This window comes from Podarcis muralis, chromosome 17 (assembly GCF_964188315.1).
Source record: "Podarcis muralis chromosome 17, rPodMur119.hap1.1, whole genome shotgun sequence".
In the NCBI taxonomy this organism is placed as follows: domain Eukaryota; kingdom Metazoa; phylum Chordata; class Lepidosauria; order Squamata; family Lacertidae; genus Podarcis; species Podarcis muralis.
Window position 1 is genome coordinate 2,895,582 of NC_135671.1, and position 17,463 is coordinate 2,913,044.

A 17,463-nucleotide genomic window follows, 5' to 3' on the forward strand; every position below is an offset into this window, starting at 1 on the left:
TAATACTGTTTCAATAGCATGGTAGGACTACACAGCTGTGTAGTCGAAATTAATGCTTAGCTGCCTTCCCCAGCCATAATGTGTAGCCCCTGCTGATGTAGTGATTACAGCTTGGTGATTTAACTTTGTCATTACAACACGGATACAAATGTAATTTAACAGCCCGCCCCGCTTGGGTTACTGGGGTGTGGTGGGGCCATTCCAGGTAGAAAAAACTGACTGACAAAAACCATGGAAGTAGAAATAGGACAAAGAGGAAAAAAAATTTAACAAAATACGAAGGCAGTCAATGAAAGGCTAATGTACAGATTACAGAATTGCAGCCCTCCTTAGCGTAAGGCTATGTATTATTTCACGGGCAGTATTCTGGTCCATTCCTTTTCCCATTTCAGAAGTGAGAGACTCTTGAGTTAAAATTCTGGAGACTACATGGCATGTGGGACTGCCTATTTCCAATCTAATCTTAGAGGGGAAGGCTTCATAGGAGAATGGAGTCTTGAGTGGTTGCCAGGGGACAATTCTTAATCACCACAGGCAACTGAGTAGTGAATTGTTGACAGTGGTGGGGGGTAATGCCAGGGAGGCAGTATACAATCAAAGGAGGCTCTTGAGGTGCTATGCAGGTAGCACCAAGGCGTACTGTTAACAAGAAGAAAAACAATGGCTGACCCCCCATCTCCAGAACCTCAAAAGATGCTCGTTAACCAGGTCTGTTCCCTAAGTGAAATATACAGGCACCTTGGTAGGCAGAAAACAGTAAAGCTAGGCAGTATTTATATTAGCAGAGACTAAATTTAATTTTAGATTGTGTACTATGTAGAAGATTGTGACCAGATGTTCTGTTTACCATCTAGTCTGATGAAGAGTTCTGGTGAACCCAAAAGCTTGCACACTATTTTATGTTATTCTATTTAGCCTAATAAAACTACTGCCCTAGTACAGATTTAGGATTTTTTTATTATGGGCCAACATGGCTACCTCTACTTTTTGTCTGAATTAGAAAATATAGCCATTCAGCTGTGAGATCCTAAATTAGAGCTAGAGGATCTTACATCCTTGAAGTGGGGAAGATTCTTTCCACCAGTAGAGCATGGGACTCTTAATCTCATGTCTGTGAGTTTGAGCCTCACCTTGGGCAAAAGATTCCCACATTGCAGGGAGTTGGACTAGATGACCCTTGGGATCCCTTCCAACTCTACAATTCTATGATTCTACCCAACTGGGCTTCTACAGTATTGACTTTTTACCTAGCACACAACCTAAAATTAATGTCCACCTTTGCTAACATAAAGAGTCCCTAGTTTCTCTTGATTCCTATTGTGTAGCTATGCAGCCTGTAATGACTATCTCCTATACTTCAAATTTTTAGAGGACAGTCATCTTTATGAACTAAAATGTTCACATCACACCTTCTTCTGACAGTCACCAGATTAAGCTATTAAATCATAAAAGCAGTAATAAAATTTGATTTCCAGTTTGTAATTCTGGATCCGTATCTATGGTTGAAGAGAAAATTAGGCTCAATTTGTGACAAACAGCCTTACTGATAAACTTGTTGTGCAAAAGCAAGAAACAAAAACTTATTAGAGAAGATGCAATGCAGCAGACAAGGGTGGGGTTTGTCTCCATGGATAGGAAGCTGGGCTTATTATGTAACAAACAAGGTTGGGGCTATATCCATGATGTGGGGGCAAGGCTGTCAGGAAGAGCTTACCATGTAGCAAGCAGAGCTTGGGTCCCAGGGGCCTAAGCTTTGAATTAAAGAGGGGAAAGGGACAAAATCTCTTTTACAAGAAGAGAAAGAAGCAGCGTGTGGTTACAGTTCCTAGTAAAGATTAAGCGAATCTGCCAAGAAGGATGTTTCTGTTTCTAGCCAGCTTGTTCCTGCTCCTTATTCCACCTGTGCTTGCTCAGAACCCTGGGGTCATCCGTATCAGCCCAGATAAAGGAGGAGATTACTGCTTCCTCTTCCCTTCACAGTGGATGAAATCACATCAAGAGGGTAACAAAAATCGCTGGCTTCACCCTGCGCTCGGAACTGAGAACATCAGTTACTCATCCATGTGTTGCCCACCTTCATTCTTTGGGGAGGAAGACAATGGTGGTGGTGGATTCAGCACAAGAATTGCATCTGTAAGGGAGGGCAACTGCAATCTCTTTGAGAGTGCCCGACTCCATCAAATTAACCAAACCCAGGGGCTGTTGACTCTTGGTGGAGATGCTCCCTATCTCGTGAAAAACCGGAGATCCAGATATAGCTGGGGTCACTGTGAGGAGGTCACAATCTCAGGAATTCTTCTCCAAGATGTGGACATTCTCTATTTATTGTTTAAGAACTTGATCAGGGACTTGCTACACAAAACTGGGGTCATTTATCTGATGTCAATGTTCATAGTCACCATAGGAAGCTACTGGGCAGGCAGAACAGAGAGAAGAAAGCAACAATATATTGAAAGCCGATTCCAAACAGAAGACGATGATTTTGGTGAGATAACAATTGACACCAATGCCTACTTCATATGTACTTGTACAGTAATGGCCACCTTCATGCTACTTGCTCTTTACTATTTCTATGATTACCTGGTACATGCAATGATTGGCATTTTCTGTCTATACGCATCTTTCAGTCTGCATGGTTGCTTAGCTCCATTTGTAAGCAAGCTTCCATTTGGAAAACGTGTAATCCATCTCCCATTTTTTCACAAAGGTCTAGAGATCAGAACATTGCTTCTAACTGTCCTGTGTATAGCCATCAGTGCACTTTGGGTCATCTTCAGAAATGAGAATGAGTGGAGCTGGGTTTTGCAAGATGTTCTAGGAATCTCTATTGGCATTTACATTCTGAGAACAGTTCACATGCCCACCTTAAAGAACTGTAGCTTGTTTCTGTTCGCTCATTTGTTTTATGACGTACTCTGTCTGTTCGTCACTCCTTTCCTAACCAAAGCTGGAAAAAGCATCACGGATGTGACAGCTTATGGGACACCAGACTCTGAAGAGATCCCCTTTCTGTTGAAAGTACCAATATTACCCTCAACATCCATTTTTGATGACAGTTCTTTTACTGCTATAGGCCTTGGAGATATTATACTTCCTGGTTTCCTGGTAGCCTACTGCCACAGATTTGATGCTCAGGTTAACTCCTCAGGGGTCTATTTTCTAGCTTCTACTCTAGCTTATAGCTATGGTCTTATGGTGACCTTTGTTGTAGCAACATTCTTACAGACAAGTCAGTCAACTCTCCTATACCTGGTGCCCTGTATACTCACTACTACTATGGCTGTTGCTGCTTCTCGCAAAGAGTTCATCCTTTTTTGGACAGGTGTTGTCTCTGCAGAAGACCTGTCTCAACCTTCTTCACAAAAAGACATCAAGCACCCAGATACATTACAACATTCAGAGGGAAAACTCTGTCAACAAGAAGGAAAACAAATCTCCAACATCACATTCCTCAAGGAAGATATGACTAGTTCCAGCATATCCACAGAAGAGTTATCTGACCTGGACACACTGAGAGATGAGATGACTAACTGCATTCTAAGTCAGAGAGAAGAAGATGCTCCACATGAGGGCCACGAAAACAAAGAGGCTTGAGAAGCACAGAGACCACATTCTGTGAGGAAAGGGGAGAGGAAAACACCCCACATATATATGCCACTGGAACATTTTCTGAAACAAACAGGGCACTTCAGGTTGAAGAAATACAGGTCCATTAAACCACATTTGGAAATAAAGCTACTCTGTCACTCTTGCTGTGAAATTCAATAAATTAAAATGCACTGTTCTCATCTATCCATCTTAACCCTGTCATGCCCTAACGTGACCAAGAAACAGAACCCAAGATGTGCAACTATCTAGTCATTGCCCCCATAGCATTCTCCCAACTTACAGAGGAAGAGGATGGAGGGTGAAAGCCCAAGGAAAAACACAGGTATATGGAGACTTTTGTAAGTGAGTACAGTGGTACCTCGGGTTACAGACGCTTCAGGTTACAGACGCTTCAGGTTACAGACTCCGCTAACCCAGAAATAGTACCCCGGGTTAAGAACTTTGCTTCAGGATGGGAGCAGAAATCGTGCGGTGGCAGTGCAGTGGCAGCGGGAGGCCCCATTAGCTAAAGTGGTGCTTCAGGTTAAGAACAGTTTCAGGTTAAGAACGGACCTCCAGTACAAATTAAGTTCTTAACCCGAGGTACCACTGTAGAATATGCCAAACTGTAGGCTGTACTTGTTGGTTATATGGCACAGAGCTTGAGGTAGGACCCTTTATTATTTCTGTTTTTTTGATGAATAAGGTAAGTAAACATCTTAACTTTTCTCTTAAACTGAAGGATTTTTGGTCCTAGTATGTCCCTGTTTTTGAAAAAGAACCTCACTGAGTGACTTAAGTCCTCTCCTCTTGCAGGCATAGTGGGAACAGAGAGGTAGAATTTTTAACTGCATTGCGACTGCAGAAATCTTAGCATATGCATTTAAGGCATTTAAAGAACTTTATATATATATTCTACATGTCAACCCTGCACAATAGGCTTTTTATTATCATGCCCAGAGTATCCCTGTTTTTATTATCTTCAGAGTTTGTCCAATAGTTTAAGAAGCCTATGTAGTCTACCATTGCTATCAAGCTGCAAATCCAGGCAACATGGAAGAGATCTCAAAAGTTGTGCAGAACAGGTCTCTAGATGAAGTAAGCAAGGGAAAAGACTGAAGATCAAGTGAAGTCATCATGCCAGCTCTTCCCTCTCTCTCATACACACGAATGCCCCAGCAGGACTTCATACATAAATATGTATAGTGGCATAGCACATGCACACACAGCAGCTTGCCACACAAAAATCTGAGTGCATTTCATCAAATGTACCCTTGAAACAGATTTGTTTGCAGAATGTTAATTCAAAGAGCCAACTATCAGAACTACAAAAGTCTGTGTTATACAAAAAAAACCTGTTGTACAAATTTTGTGTTTGCAATGACTAGCAGAAAATTTAGAACATTCATTATCATAAGAAGTCAGACATGCATTTGCACAATAAAATTCAAGAATAAAGCAGGATTGCATTTAATTGTAATTGCTATTCTTGAGTGGTTATCTACAGGATTACACATGCAATCTCTTAAGTGGGTTAACAGTTCTCTTTCGCTAACTTTATCAAATTCCAATGACACAACAGGATAAGCAAGGTATGTTATGTGGAATTTTCAAAATGAGTTTTTTAGAACGACAACTTACCAAATATGTTGGTGGAATGTCCTTTCCTAGCAATGGGTTTCAGTTCATTATGTCCCCATCCATATTGCCGGTAGTTATCCCAGGCATGTTTCATCATCTAAGGAATGGAAAACAAATAAAAATTTACACAAATTAACCATTCAACTAAAATATTTGTTTCAGACACAGATTCTCTCTATATATAAACAAAGGTAAGCAACAGAGTACAACTGTAATTTCAACTGAAATATATCTGAAAACGTTTCAAATTCAAGTCTTGCAAAATATTCTGTGCTGTCAAAGTAAGCAACTGCTTCTGTAAAGGGATGGAAGACTAGCAGTGATTAATGTAAGAGGAAGCTAATCCAATAAATCAGAAGGTAAAGGTTTAAAAAAGTAAAGGACCCATGGACGATTAAGTCCAGACGAATTTGACTATGGGGTGTAGCGCTTATCTCCGCTTTCAGGCTGAGGGAGCCAGCGTTTGTCCGCAGGCAGCTTTTCCGGGTCATGTGACCAACATGACTAAACTGCTTTTGGCGCAATGGAACACTGACAGAAGCCAGAGTGCACAGAAATGCCATTTACCTTCCCGCTGCAGCGGAACCTATTTACCTACTTGTGCTGGTATGCTTTCAAACTGCTAGGTTGGCAGGAGATGAGACAAAGCAATGGGAGCTCACCCCATCATGCAGATTTGAACTGCCAATCTATTGCAACCCTGCATCCCCTGCCAATAAATCAAACAGGTTAAGTAGAAGAAGCTAATCAACTTGCAAAGGCCAACACATTCATGAGAATCACTGCTGAAATGCATTTCTAAATATGGTTCCAATTTCTTTCTTTTATTACCTTTTTTCAAAACACATATTCCTAATTTGCCTCTCATTATTTCTCAAAGTAGCATAGCATTTTCTCTCTGACTCTGACTCAAATTTGAACAAAGCAACATATTCACAAAATGAAATTGTATGCCTGGTATCCCTAATCACCAGCCAGCCAGCCACCTGCCTCTCAATGCTTCCTGCTGCCTCTGTGAGTCAAAGCAGCAGTGTCTCCATTGATTTGCATAAGGCAGAACACTGTATTCCTGAAGGCTTCCCCTCTCTGCCATTTTCGCAAGCCAATGGAGGAACTGCTCCATTGACTCAAATGGGGAGAAACAGTTGAGTGGTGTGAATGTGTCTTGAGTCTGTGTTTTCACATAGGCAGACACACATGGGACACTCCCAATGTTTTGTGATTAGCCATACCCCCACAGCAGCAATCCCCTACCCACACACCCCTACCCACTACAGCCATTTTATGGTCATGTACACGACACTTTAAAAACATCCAAATTGGTTCACAGACCCAGAAAGCCTAGAGACCTCTGTTGAATTTCATGACTATGGTGGTATAGGAGCAAATGCACAGAAGAAAAAGTATGACTGGGGAAAAACAGCAAGCTGTTGAAAGAACTGTGGGCATTAATGCATGTTTCCTCTGTCAAAGAGGAAATTTAAGGTAGAAATTTCATTAGCATAGCTTAACACATTTTAATGCAACATTTAAAAAATACTGTCAGTAATATTCACTCTACCCCAGAAAGGGAGCTCCAGGGCAAGAGATTAGAGAAAAATGTCAGGTTACAATAAAAGAAAAAGACACAAAAGATCTGCGTATAATAATTGCCTTACGTGCTTATTATGCCTCCAAAAAGCAACCGCCACCTCATCATGGCACTTAAGATTTCCTCATGAGGTCCTGTTCCAGATTCTATCTCATGAGTTTCTTATTAGCCTCCTCCAGAGGCAGAAAATGTTCTATAGGGGTCAGAGTGATGAACTTCCTCCCAAAGCAGCCCAGAAAATAAGCCCAGATTATGAAGCAGAATATATTAAGCCAATTCCCACATGAAATTAACTTCTATGACTATCACAAACAGTATGGTTTCTATTCACAGAAATAATACTAGCATCACGAACTACAGCTAGGTAATGATAAGATGACGCAAGCCATTACCTCTTTAATTTTGTCCCTTTTTTCTCGGATGTCTGGATCCACTGGATCTCCACTGTTTATCCCTACAAGATTTGGTACCGGGACCGGCGGCAAGGGCTTGCTGCTTTTGTTCTTCAAACCCTTTACTATTTTGTTCTTCTCAGTTTGAATTTCAGCCTGGATCTCATCCCGTGACTTCTGCAGTTTCTCTTTTGCTTCCTCCAAAGCTTTTTCATGATCTGCACGAATTTTATTTCTCAAGCGTTCCTCTTCTTCTCTAAATAAGCAAATAATAGTCATTAAGCTCTGTTTTTAGAGCTCAGGGCCAACCGTTAGAGCCAATCTGTTATACAACCATCATCTATTTCTTATTTCAACTGTAACTGAAGACGTTCTGCCAAATATATACAAATGATACATCTATTAGTATTAGAAGACCACTATATGTTGTAAGAAATGGTTGACGTTAGAGCATTTCAGAAATTCTAATGATTAAATGGGACTTTTCACATATGCAAGAATTACATTTCATTTGCCATCACTTGCAGCCGAATGAACAGATTTCATTGAAAAACACTGTTACTGATGTGAGGCTACATGAAAGTGCTATCTATAGTAGGCTTTATCTGTTAAAGTGCATTCACACACCATGCATGTATCAACCAGCCCCAAAGAAAACTGAAGCTCTGATAAGGTTTAGAACATCGGTCGCTAACATGGTTCCCGTAGGCACACACATGCTTGCAGTCTACAGGGTCCTCTCCCCTACTGAAGTTAAGCATACTATTTTTGTCAACAAAATAGGTGGCGTTGTGTGCTTGAGTGTGCTGTGTGTGTTGCTGTGCCCACAACTGTTTCTCTGGTTTGCAAATGTGCTCCCAGCCAACCCCTAATTTGAATAGAGCAAATGAGGAGGCCCTAAATGGCAAGGCAACTAGCGCAGCAATCAACATTATCCCAAGAACGCTGCATATGAAGTCCTTCGATTAACTTTTGTTGCAAACCAAATTATTAAAGGTATGGTTTTTGAAAAGAGGTTTCCAACCTTGTTGAAAGGATTCTGCAGCAAAACTCTCGGGCCCCAATTAAGACTTGGCCAGATATATATATGCCTACCATTGACAGAAACACAATGTGAGTAGGCATATCTGCATCTGGATGCAAATGCACTTCATGCCCTCAACTCTACATTCAAAGAAGGAAATCCATGTGCATCTAATTTAGAAAGCTGCAGCAATAATGAACAAATATCACCAGCAATTTACAGTTTTCACCTTATTACTGCAGGAAGTAATTACACAACAAGTTTTGGCACAAATAGGGTAATGCAACAGCAATCAAAAAGATAAGGAAGACCCACATCTGTGATCAGAAACTGGCACAGGCATTTCAGAGAACTGCACAATTCTATGCATGTCTACTCAGAAGTAAGCCCCACTATGTTCAATGGGACTTACTGCTAAGTAACCATATTTAGGATTGCAGCCCAAGAGTCCCCTGATAAACCTGATTTAAAAAGGATTTAAAACTCATCAGAAGCTTGGCATGATGGATCTCTGCTTCCTGCTTATCCCACAAGCTTTAGAACTACTCAATCCTATTGAAAAGGTCACAAAACATGTGCTGTGAAAATGAAAATATCACTCTTGACATATTAACATTATATTACTAGTTATTTTAAGTGCGAAAAAAGTCAAAATCATTTAAGATTCCGTCACTTCTGTTCATTTCAACAATGACAAATAAGTCTTCTCAACAGTAGATTAGCAGTTAACACCCCATTTGCAATGAATAGCAATAGGCATTAAACTTTGAAGGAATAGCAACACCTGTGACATTAAACTCCATGCCCCTGAGACTTGGATAACACTATGCCTAACTCCCACTGCAAACCAGAAACCTACTGTGAGTTTAACCCACTTTTTGAGAATCACAACAATACTATAACTCAACACAGTAGGCTGAAAGAGTGTGTGTGTAATCCTTTGGGTCTTGAAGGCCGCATTTAGGATTTGACAAGCCTTCCAGTCCAATTCACATGCAGATACACACAGCACAGCAGGGGGGGCACACAGGAACCTGCACTTATGTGTATATGCATACAAATACACATGCGCACACAGTAGAGGGGCAGGCCCAGGAGCAGGCAGACATGCTCAGTCAGTAGGATTTTTACTCTGTAGGGCAGCGCTGCAGTAGAAGTATCTCCCTCTACCCCAGCATGGGGGGGGGGGCAGGGAAACAACTGTTGCTGTCTACCCTTGCAAGAGTGTAGGAGGGTCTCCTCCAGTTCCAGGAAAGGAGAAACAAAGCCTCTTTTTGGGAAAGGGTCATTTTTCCTCCTAGTGCAGCACCATTGTTAGAAGGTCGAAGAAAGGGGGTGGGAAGTAGTTTCTTCCCACTTCCTAAGTCTAAGGCAGGCACATCCAACAGGTAGATCCTGATCTACTGGTAGATCGTGGGGTGTTCCTGGTAGATCTCTGGCCCCTCAGTGATCTACTCCCCCCGCCCAAAAAAAGCTCAGCAACTTTTGCTTCCTAGCAAAAAAAAGTGGGCTGTCAGGGAACTGACATCAGAGACACGGGAGAAGGAGAGGGTCTCATATTCTGCAGGTGAAGGTCCTAGCACAAGGGGGAGACTCAGCTTGGTGGAAGGGGAAGGAAATACGCGTGACACCAAGAGTCCAGGAGAGCAATGGGAAGAGGAGGTGGAAGGGCTCCGGGATTCTTCCCTGGAAGTCAGTGAAGAGAGCCCAGGCACTCCGCTACCCACGCCCACCCTGCGCAGGAGACTCCCACGCAATGAGAGGCGGAGACGATTAGGCGTCAAACAGCTTTTATGCTGGCAGAGGTTTAAGAACCGCCCACAGACAGATTCTGCCAGTGACTGAGGCAGTCAAGCGGAGATGGGCTGTGCAGTCCAAAGGGTTTAACCAGGCAACCAAGCACCCAAACGGGGTCGGTTTACGCACGAGTAACTCCAAACCACTACATGGGCCATCAGATTAAGTTCCACTATCGGACTGGGGATTCAAGACCCTCAATTGTGTTTTATATAATCAACTTTTAATTATGTTCTGTGTATATTGCAATGCTCATTCAGTTCCATTCAGCGGTTCTCAACCTGTGGGCCCCCAGATGTTGTTGGACTACAGCTCCCATCACCCCTGCGCTCTGGCCTTGCTGGCTAGGGGTGATGGGAGTTGTAGTTCAACAACATCTGGGGACCCACAGGTTGAGAAATGCTGATCAGTTCCATTCATTCAGATATTCAGTTCCATTCATTCATTTGCTCCCTAAAAAAAAGCTCAACCACCTTGGCTCCCCACAAAAAGCTCAACAACTTTGATCCATCCAACGACAATGGGTAGATCACTGCCAGTTTTTTTACACCGTGAGTAGATCACAGGCTATTGGGAGTTGGACATCCCTGGTCTAAGACATTCCAACAATGGCACTGAAGCATAATTGGTTCAAACTATTGTTACTGCCAAACTACTCCCATTTTTAATGCGAGAAGGTTAAGTCTGCATTCCTAGAGCAAAAGGGGTCCCTGGTTGTTCAACCCAAATGGCTGTGCAGAACCTGGAAAGACAGTGGCTAGAAAAGGAGTTGAGGGAAGAATTCTGAACTGATTTCCCTCTGTCCATCGACTGGTTTCAAGTCATGCTACAACTCCAATCCTTGACAACTATATTTTTATAAACTTCCAGCGGTACCACTTTAATTCATATTAACATACAATCTTCTATTGTTTCAACTGTGTCATGGAATTTTCTGATCGACTGATCTGAAGCATTACAATAGGACATTAATAAAGAGGAACTTTAGAAGTTTTGAATGTTGAATACTTTAATCCTGCTTTCATTCAGAGGGCAAAGCAAAAAAAACCAAAACAACCCAAAAAAACCACACCACCCAGGCGGAAATATGCACTCCTCTTTAAATAAGAGTGCAGGTCAATACTCTTCCTTGTCCATTTATGAATGCTAGCTCATGAGAAGTGTCCAGTAGTGGGGTACTTACTCCACAATAAATTGCAGAAGTTGTGAACACCCCAGTTCAGCCACAATATAGTATCTCACATTTATTAAGCTAAAATAAACGCAAACCTTGCACCCAGACACCCTGCCCTTACTGAACCTTTTCCCGCTCCTTCTCCATGCACAACCAAAGACTGCCTAAGTAAATCAATTAACCAGTTTCCCAACATGCCTGAAACTGGGAAACACCAACTTCCAATTGTTCCAGTTCCTGGTTTGTTCCAAAGGTGATAAAAGGCTTTGACAAATCCACTCATCAGGGTAGTTATAGCTAAATGCTTCCTGTTTTGGAGAATGTATGAGGTAGTTGCAAGATAATGCAGGCAACTCATTGTGGGTGTCAGCAGTCGTGCATAAACCCATTCTGCCCCCGCCCCCTTCTGGGGCTGAAAGCAGCGTAAGTGTCAGTGGTTGTGTGTCAATCAGACATGTGCAAAATGATTGCTGCCTGTAACTAGGTTTAGTAAAGCATTTTGGTTTTACTATTGTGCATTTTACCTATGTTAATTAATCAGAGCAAGTAGGGATTTTAAAAACAATGCTGGGGGGCTGGAAGATGGAGCTTGATTTTTTCTTTCAGACGGTAACATTTTTGCAGTCAGAGTTTTTCTTGAATGAACTGCAAGGGGATAAATACTAAAAATAAAACAGAGTAAGAGTAAGGAAAAGAAGCAAGCAGAAACTGGATACTACTCTTTTCTTCTTAGATAGGGTTGCTACTTCAGACTAGCCATTTAGATACTTCTTTGTAAAATTATTTTTTTTGCTCAGAACTAAAGATTGCATTTGAACTGGCTGAAGATAAGCCTTGGTTTAAAAAATGGTTAACGTTTTTTACAGATTGAACCTATGCAAAAGCTTGGAAAAAACTGAGAAGCAGGTGTTAGCCTATGAAAACTCATGTCACAAACAACTTTAATCTTTAAGATGCCCCAACTCTCTGATAATTCTTCCTTCATTTTTGTTATAAAATTTCTTAGAAAATCAAAATAAGCATCTTATTGGCAAAATGCCATGTTGCCTCTACATTTTATAGTCCTATTAGAAATAGTTATATAAAACCCTTTTTGAAAGGGTTCGAAAAACCTGTCAATAGGTTCAAACAAAAAAAATGTTTTCAGCCTACATAGAGTGTTATGTAATTTCATCAGTTAGTATATTTGTTGACAGTAGTATATGCTTCATAGCTGGCTAATAAAAACAAAAACTTGGCTACCAAGCCCTGTTTGATAACCCCAATTTCCAAGTTCAGGAGCAGGAATGAACCCAGGAATTATTCAGTTGTGGTGCATGAAGAAGGGAAGAATGAAAGAACAGCATGAGACACAAGTCAATATGTGTCAAGTTCAAATCAATCCAGTGTGTTTTCTTTAAAAAATGCAGCCAATGAAAGAGCAAAGTGTAAAACACAACATACAAAATTCTATGGCTATAACCTCAATGGTTTTCTGAAAAGAGCAAATATCATTTCCCAACATTTTATACTACACAGAAAACTGTACCACATCACAGGATCCATCTGTCTGTTCTGGCCTTTGGAGACTAGGAATTGACTGTGAGTTCAGGTGATTTGGGGGGGGGGGGTTAGGTTCATCGTGTTAAGTTATAATGTTGATGAATTTGGTTTTTATTTTTTGCTGTAAGCTGCAGCAAGGTAAAAGTGGGGTAAAATTATTTAAAATAACTGAAGATCCTGCCAGTAGTTTTTCTAATTATGTTTGCTACTACCTTAATGTTATTCTTCAGTAGTAAAATGATTTCATTCTATACCTTTGCTTCTTGTATTCCATACTGAATTCACCTAGACTTATTTCTGAATAGACATCATTAGGCTTGCCCCATAAAGCCATAAAATAAGGTTCAAAAATAGTAATTTTATTACTGAACTCCCAGTGTAATTCATTTTTTTTTCTCCCAGCGCAGACTCTTTGTACTGTACTCTGTTCTTTTGGTGCTGCCCCTCTTTTATCCTGTTCCATACAAAATGGGTACTGAAAAGGCACTCCTTTAATTAATCTTTTCTGTAACATTTGCTAAGAGCATTGTATGACACAACAACTCTACTCATAGCTGGGTATGAGTGCATATGGAGGATATTCTAAAGTTTATATAATGCCAGGGTTTGTGGCACAGGTTCCTGCTGTGAGGACTTATATATGCTCTTTTCTCCCAAGTTGTTACATAGCTCTTCAGGTTATCAGACACAATAAAGATGTAAGGATGTTTTTCAGTCTGTGGCAGTTCCTGCTGTGCCTACATCTAATAAGGGTAGGCGGTAGATCAGTCACCAGCACCACCTAAAACATGGGTGAGGAACCCAGGGTCCATAGGAGGCCCTCCAGACCCTCTATCTGGCCCCCTAGAACATTCCCTAGGCCACACCCCTCACTGACCTGTCTTTGTACCCTCTGAGTGTTTTTGCCTAGCTGGAATGTGTCCTTGTATTCTGATACAGTGGTACCTCGGGTTAAGTACTTAATTCGTTCCAGAGGTCCATTCTTAACCTGAAGCACCACTTTAGCTAATGGGGCCTCCTGCTGCTGCCACGCCGCCGCTGCACGATTTCTGTTCTCATCCTGAAGCAACGTTCTTAACCCGAGGTACTATTTCTGGGTTAGCGGAGTCTGTAACCTGAAGCGTCTGTAACCTGAGGTACCACTGTAATGCCTTTTGGATCCTTAGTGGAGGACAGAGAAGAGTATACAAGTGCATGCAGAAAATAGCTCACTTTTGCCTCTGGTCTTACCCACCACTGGCATGTGGTCCCCTGAAGGTTGCCAAGACGTGAATGCAGCTGAAAGAGGTTCCCAGCCTCTGATCTAAAGTATTCACTCATTCCACTCCTAACAGCTCCAAAGACTTGCCCCAGAAGGAAAGGCCATTTAACTTCCCACTGCCCCACTTCAAAATGGCAGGAGACAGATACACAACTGGCTTTCATTAGTCTAAAATCTAGGGTTGCTTTCCATGGGGACAGCCACTGCTAGCAGGGACGGGGAGGGAAAAAGCAAACAAGAGCCAGTGTGAAGCAGCAGTTAAGAGTACTGACGGACCAGGGTTCGAATCCCCCGCTTGGTCATGAAGCTCTCACTGGGTGACCCTGGGCCAGTCACTGCCTCTCAGCCTAACACTCCTCACAGGGTTGTTGCGGGGATTAAATGGGTAGTGGGAGGAGAAATATGCATACCACCTTGAGCTCCTTGAAGGAAAGGCAGGATTTAAATACAGTAAGGTGCACTGGCAAATCAGGTCTTGACAACTCCTCTTTCTGGACACCTGTGATGTGAACGTAACCTGACAGCACACAGTGATTCTTCACCAAGGCAGCACACCACATTAAGCCAGGCCTGAAACCTATTCCTGTATACAACACTCCACCTCTTGTTGTCAGCATCTGTCTGTTTCGAGACACAATGGAGTGCACCTCCAAGGCTGAAGTCAAATCGCTGCATTAGCACTGACATGTCCTCCCCAGGCTGCAAGCCTAGGCAGTGTGTATGGAGGTCCTGAGCTGTCCAGAGGACAAGACCTCCCTCTCAGCCTCACTGATGTGGTCCAAAGGGAAGCAGAGCAATACATTTAGCACCAGCTTGTCTGCAGGAGTTGCTGGAAGAAGGCATACAAAGTGCCACCCAACAGTCTTAGGGTTGCCACTCCAGATTTGTGAAGGGCTTACTCCATAGCCTTTTCTTCTCCCCAAAAGTATCCCACAAGGCAACAGAAGTTTAGGATCAGTGTTTTCCTTCTCCTTGATGGGATACCTTCCCAGGTTGACAAGCCCCACCTGCCCTCATTCCTCTCTATATAGCCCACCATGAAGAAACCACCTTGGCCACTGAACCCACTATTGGTATTGTCTGTGCAATCCACCAGAGCTTGGCTTTGCATGCAGGGGAAGCCCCTAAATCACTGGGTTTGAAACCCATGGACTACCCAACCCCATCCCACAAATAATAATACAGTGGTTCCTCGGGTTAAGTACTTAATTCGTTCCGGAGGTCCGTTCTTAACCTGAAACTGTTCTTAACCTGAAGACCACTTTAGCTAATGGGGCCTCCCGCTGCTGCCGTGCCGCTGGAGCACGATTTCTGTTCTCATCCTGAAGCAAAGTTCTTAACCCGAGGTAATATTTCTGGGTTAGCGGAGTCTGTAACCTGAAGCATATGTAACCTGAGGTACCACTGTATTGGTATTGTCTGTGCAATCCACCAGAGCCTGGCTTTGCGTGCAGGGGAAGCCCCTAAATCACTGGGTTTGAAACCCATGGACTACCCAACCCCATCCCACCAATAATAATACAGTGGTACCTTGGGTTAAGTACTTAATTCGTTCCGGAGGTCCGTTCTTACCCTGAAACTGTTCTTAACCTTTGCTTCTCATCTTGAAGCAAAGTCCTTAACCCGAGGTACTATTTCTGGGTTAGCGGAGTCTGTAACCTGAAGCATATGTAACCTGAGGTACCACTGTATTGGTATTGTCTTTGCAATCCACCAGAGCTTGGCTTTGCGTGCAGGGGAAGCCCCTAAATCACTGAGTTTGAGACCCTTGGACTGCCCAACCCCATTCCACTAATAATAATAATAACAATAATAATAATAGCAGCAGCAGCACTGGCCTGAGGGCCTACCTGTGCCTGTGCTGGTCGCGGCCCTGCCCGTGGACCAGGTACCCTCCCCCGGCGTTCTTGCCCCCCTCGCCGGCGTCCACGTGGGGGATGAGCACGTCCTCCAGGCCCAGGTCGAAGCGCTTGTGCTTGGAGGAGTCCGGCAGGAAGAAGAAGGCCCCGAAGCAGAGCGTGATGAAGGCACTGAGGATCAGCAGGAGGATGAACTTCTCCGAGAGCCTCAAGGTGGCCCTGTGGTGCGGGAACGACGACGACGACGACGGGCCCAGGTTGCGAGGCGGGATGCGGCGGCCCGAGAGCGGAAGCAGCGCCGGGGTCGTCATCGCGAAGGCGGCGGGGAGGGCGAGGGCGAAGCGAGACGAGGCGGCGGCGGCGGGGGACGGCGGTTCAATCTCCGGTCGGCGGAGCAGCTAGCAGGCCTCCTCCTCCTCCTCCTCCGCCTCCTCCCTCAGGAGGGCCGGCGCGCCGCTCCGCGCAGGGAAGCCGTCCCGACGGCAGCGGCTCCCTCCCCGCAGGGAGGCCCCCGCGCCCCGGCGGCCTGAGGCGGAGCGGCCGCGCTCATCCCGGGGGCGGCGGCGGGGTCCGGAGCGCGAAGCCTGAGGGGGGCTCACCGCATGCCGGGCCTCCTCAGCGCCGCCCGCCCGCCTTCCCCTCAGAGCCGGCCTCCCTTCCCTCAGCCGCTCGGCGGCGGAGCCCCAGGAGCCTCGGAGGGGCCGGGCCCGCCGTGTGGCGCCACTCGCTCCCCGCGTCTCCTCCTTCCTTCCCACAAACGTCTCTCAAGGAACCGACTCCGGAATCCTGAGGCAGAGAGAGAGAGAAGCAGGCCCCCCTCGCGCGCATGCGTGGCTCTCCCGGAGCGGAAGAGGACGCCCTCCGCTTCCCTCTCGTTTTCTGTTTCATAGAGCTGGTTAAGGCTAGAGAAGGGCTGGCAGCGGCAACGGAAGTTATTCCGGGTCTCTTTCATTTCTTTTTCTTTCTTTCTTTTCCCAAAAATTTTTTTGTTGGTTTTCACAACATTATAAACAAACAAACATAAACCATAGCCTTATTGAAAATTACACTTGTTGTTAAGTGACTCCCTCGCTTCCCCTTGGTTGAATTTCATTGTATGTCCTTTTAACGGTTTTCCAAATCACAGCTCTTATAGAATTTAACTTAAACATTAACATCCTTAGATCTTCACATTATGAAATTAAACATATTAATTCATCACTTAACGTAAATAAAATCTTAAGCCAATTAAGTATCTGCAAGCTGTTTTCAGTTATTTTATTTTAACTTAACATATTTAACTAAGTAATCATTAAATTTAATCCAATCCTCCTGGTACTCCTCCTCCTTCTGGTCGTGGACTCTTCCGGTTAAGTCGGCTAGCTCCGAAAAAATTCCATCATCTTCATCTGCCATTCTTCTATCGTTGGTAATTCTTGGGTTTTCCACTTTTTAGCTAACAAATACAAGCAGCAGTTGTGGCATACAAAAATAATTTAATATCTTTCTTGGGCATCATTTATTTATTTTTCAAAGCGCTCTCGAAGAAACGGCTGCTGCCCATAGAATCTTAAGAATTGGAAGGGACCATCCGAGCTGGGTCATCTAGTCCAAC

General features: G+C 43.6%; 1 protein-coding gene and 1 pseudogene across 3 annotated transcripts in view; one reads left to right on the top strand and one right to left on the bottom strand.

Moving 5' to 3' along the window:
• The window catches only part of MAN1A2 (mannosidase alpha class 1A member 2), a 38,041-nt gene extending 21,448 nt beyond the window's left edge, over window positions 1-16,593 (bottom strand). For 2 of the 3 annotated variants that reach the window (XM_028711346.2, XM_028711344.2), the window contains exons 1-3: window positions 15,861-16,593; window positions 7,213-7,468; window positions 5,230-5,326 (exon numbers count right to left, since the gene is read on the bottom strand). In XM_028711346.2, the coding sequence (XP_028567179.1) occupies window positions 5,230-5,326; window positions 7,213-7,468; window positions 15,861-16,180 (673 nt within the window). In that variant the 5' untranslated portion in view covers window positions 16,181-16,593. The remainder of the gene's footprint in view (window positions 1-5,229; window positions 5,327-7,212; window positions 7,469-15,860) is intronic. The other variant, XM_028711343.2, reaches the window with a different exon arrangement.
• LOC144325966 (signal peptide peptidase-like 2B pseudogene) lies at window positions 1,858-3,594 on the top strand (annotated as a pseudogene).
• Window positions 16,594-17,463: the final 870 nt, after the last annotated feature.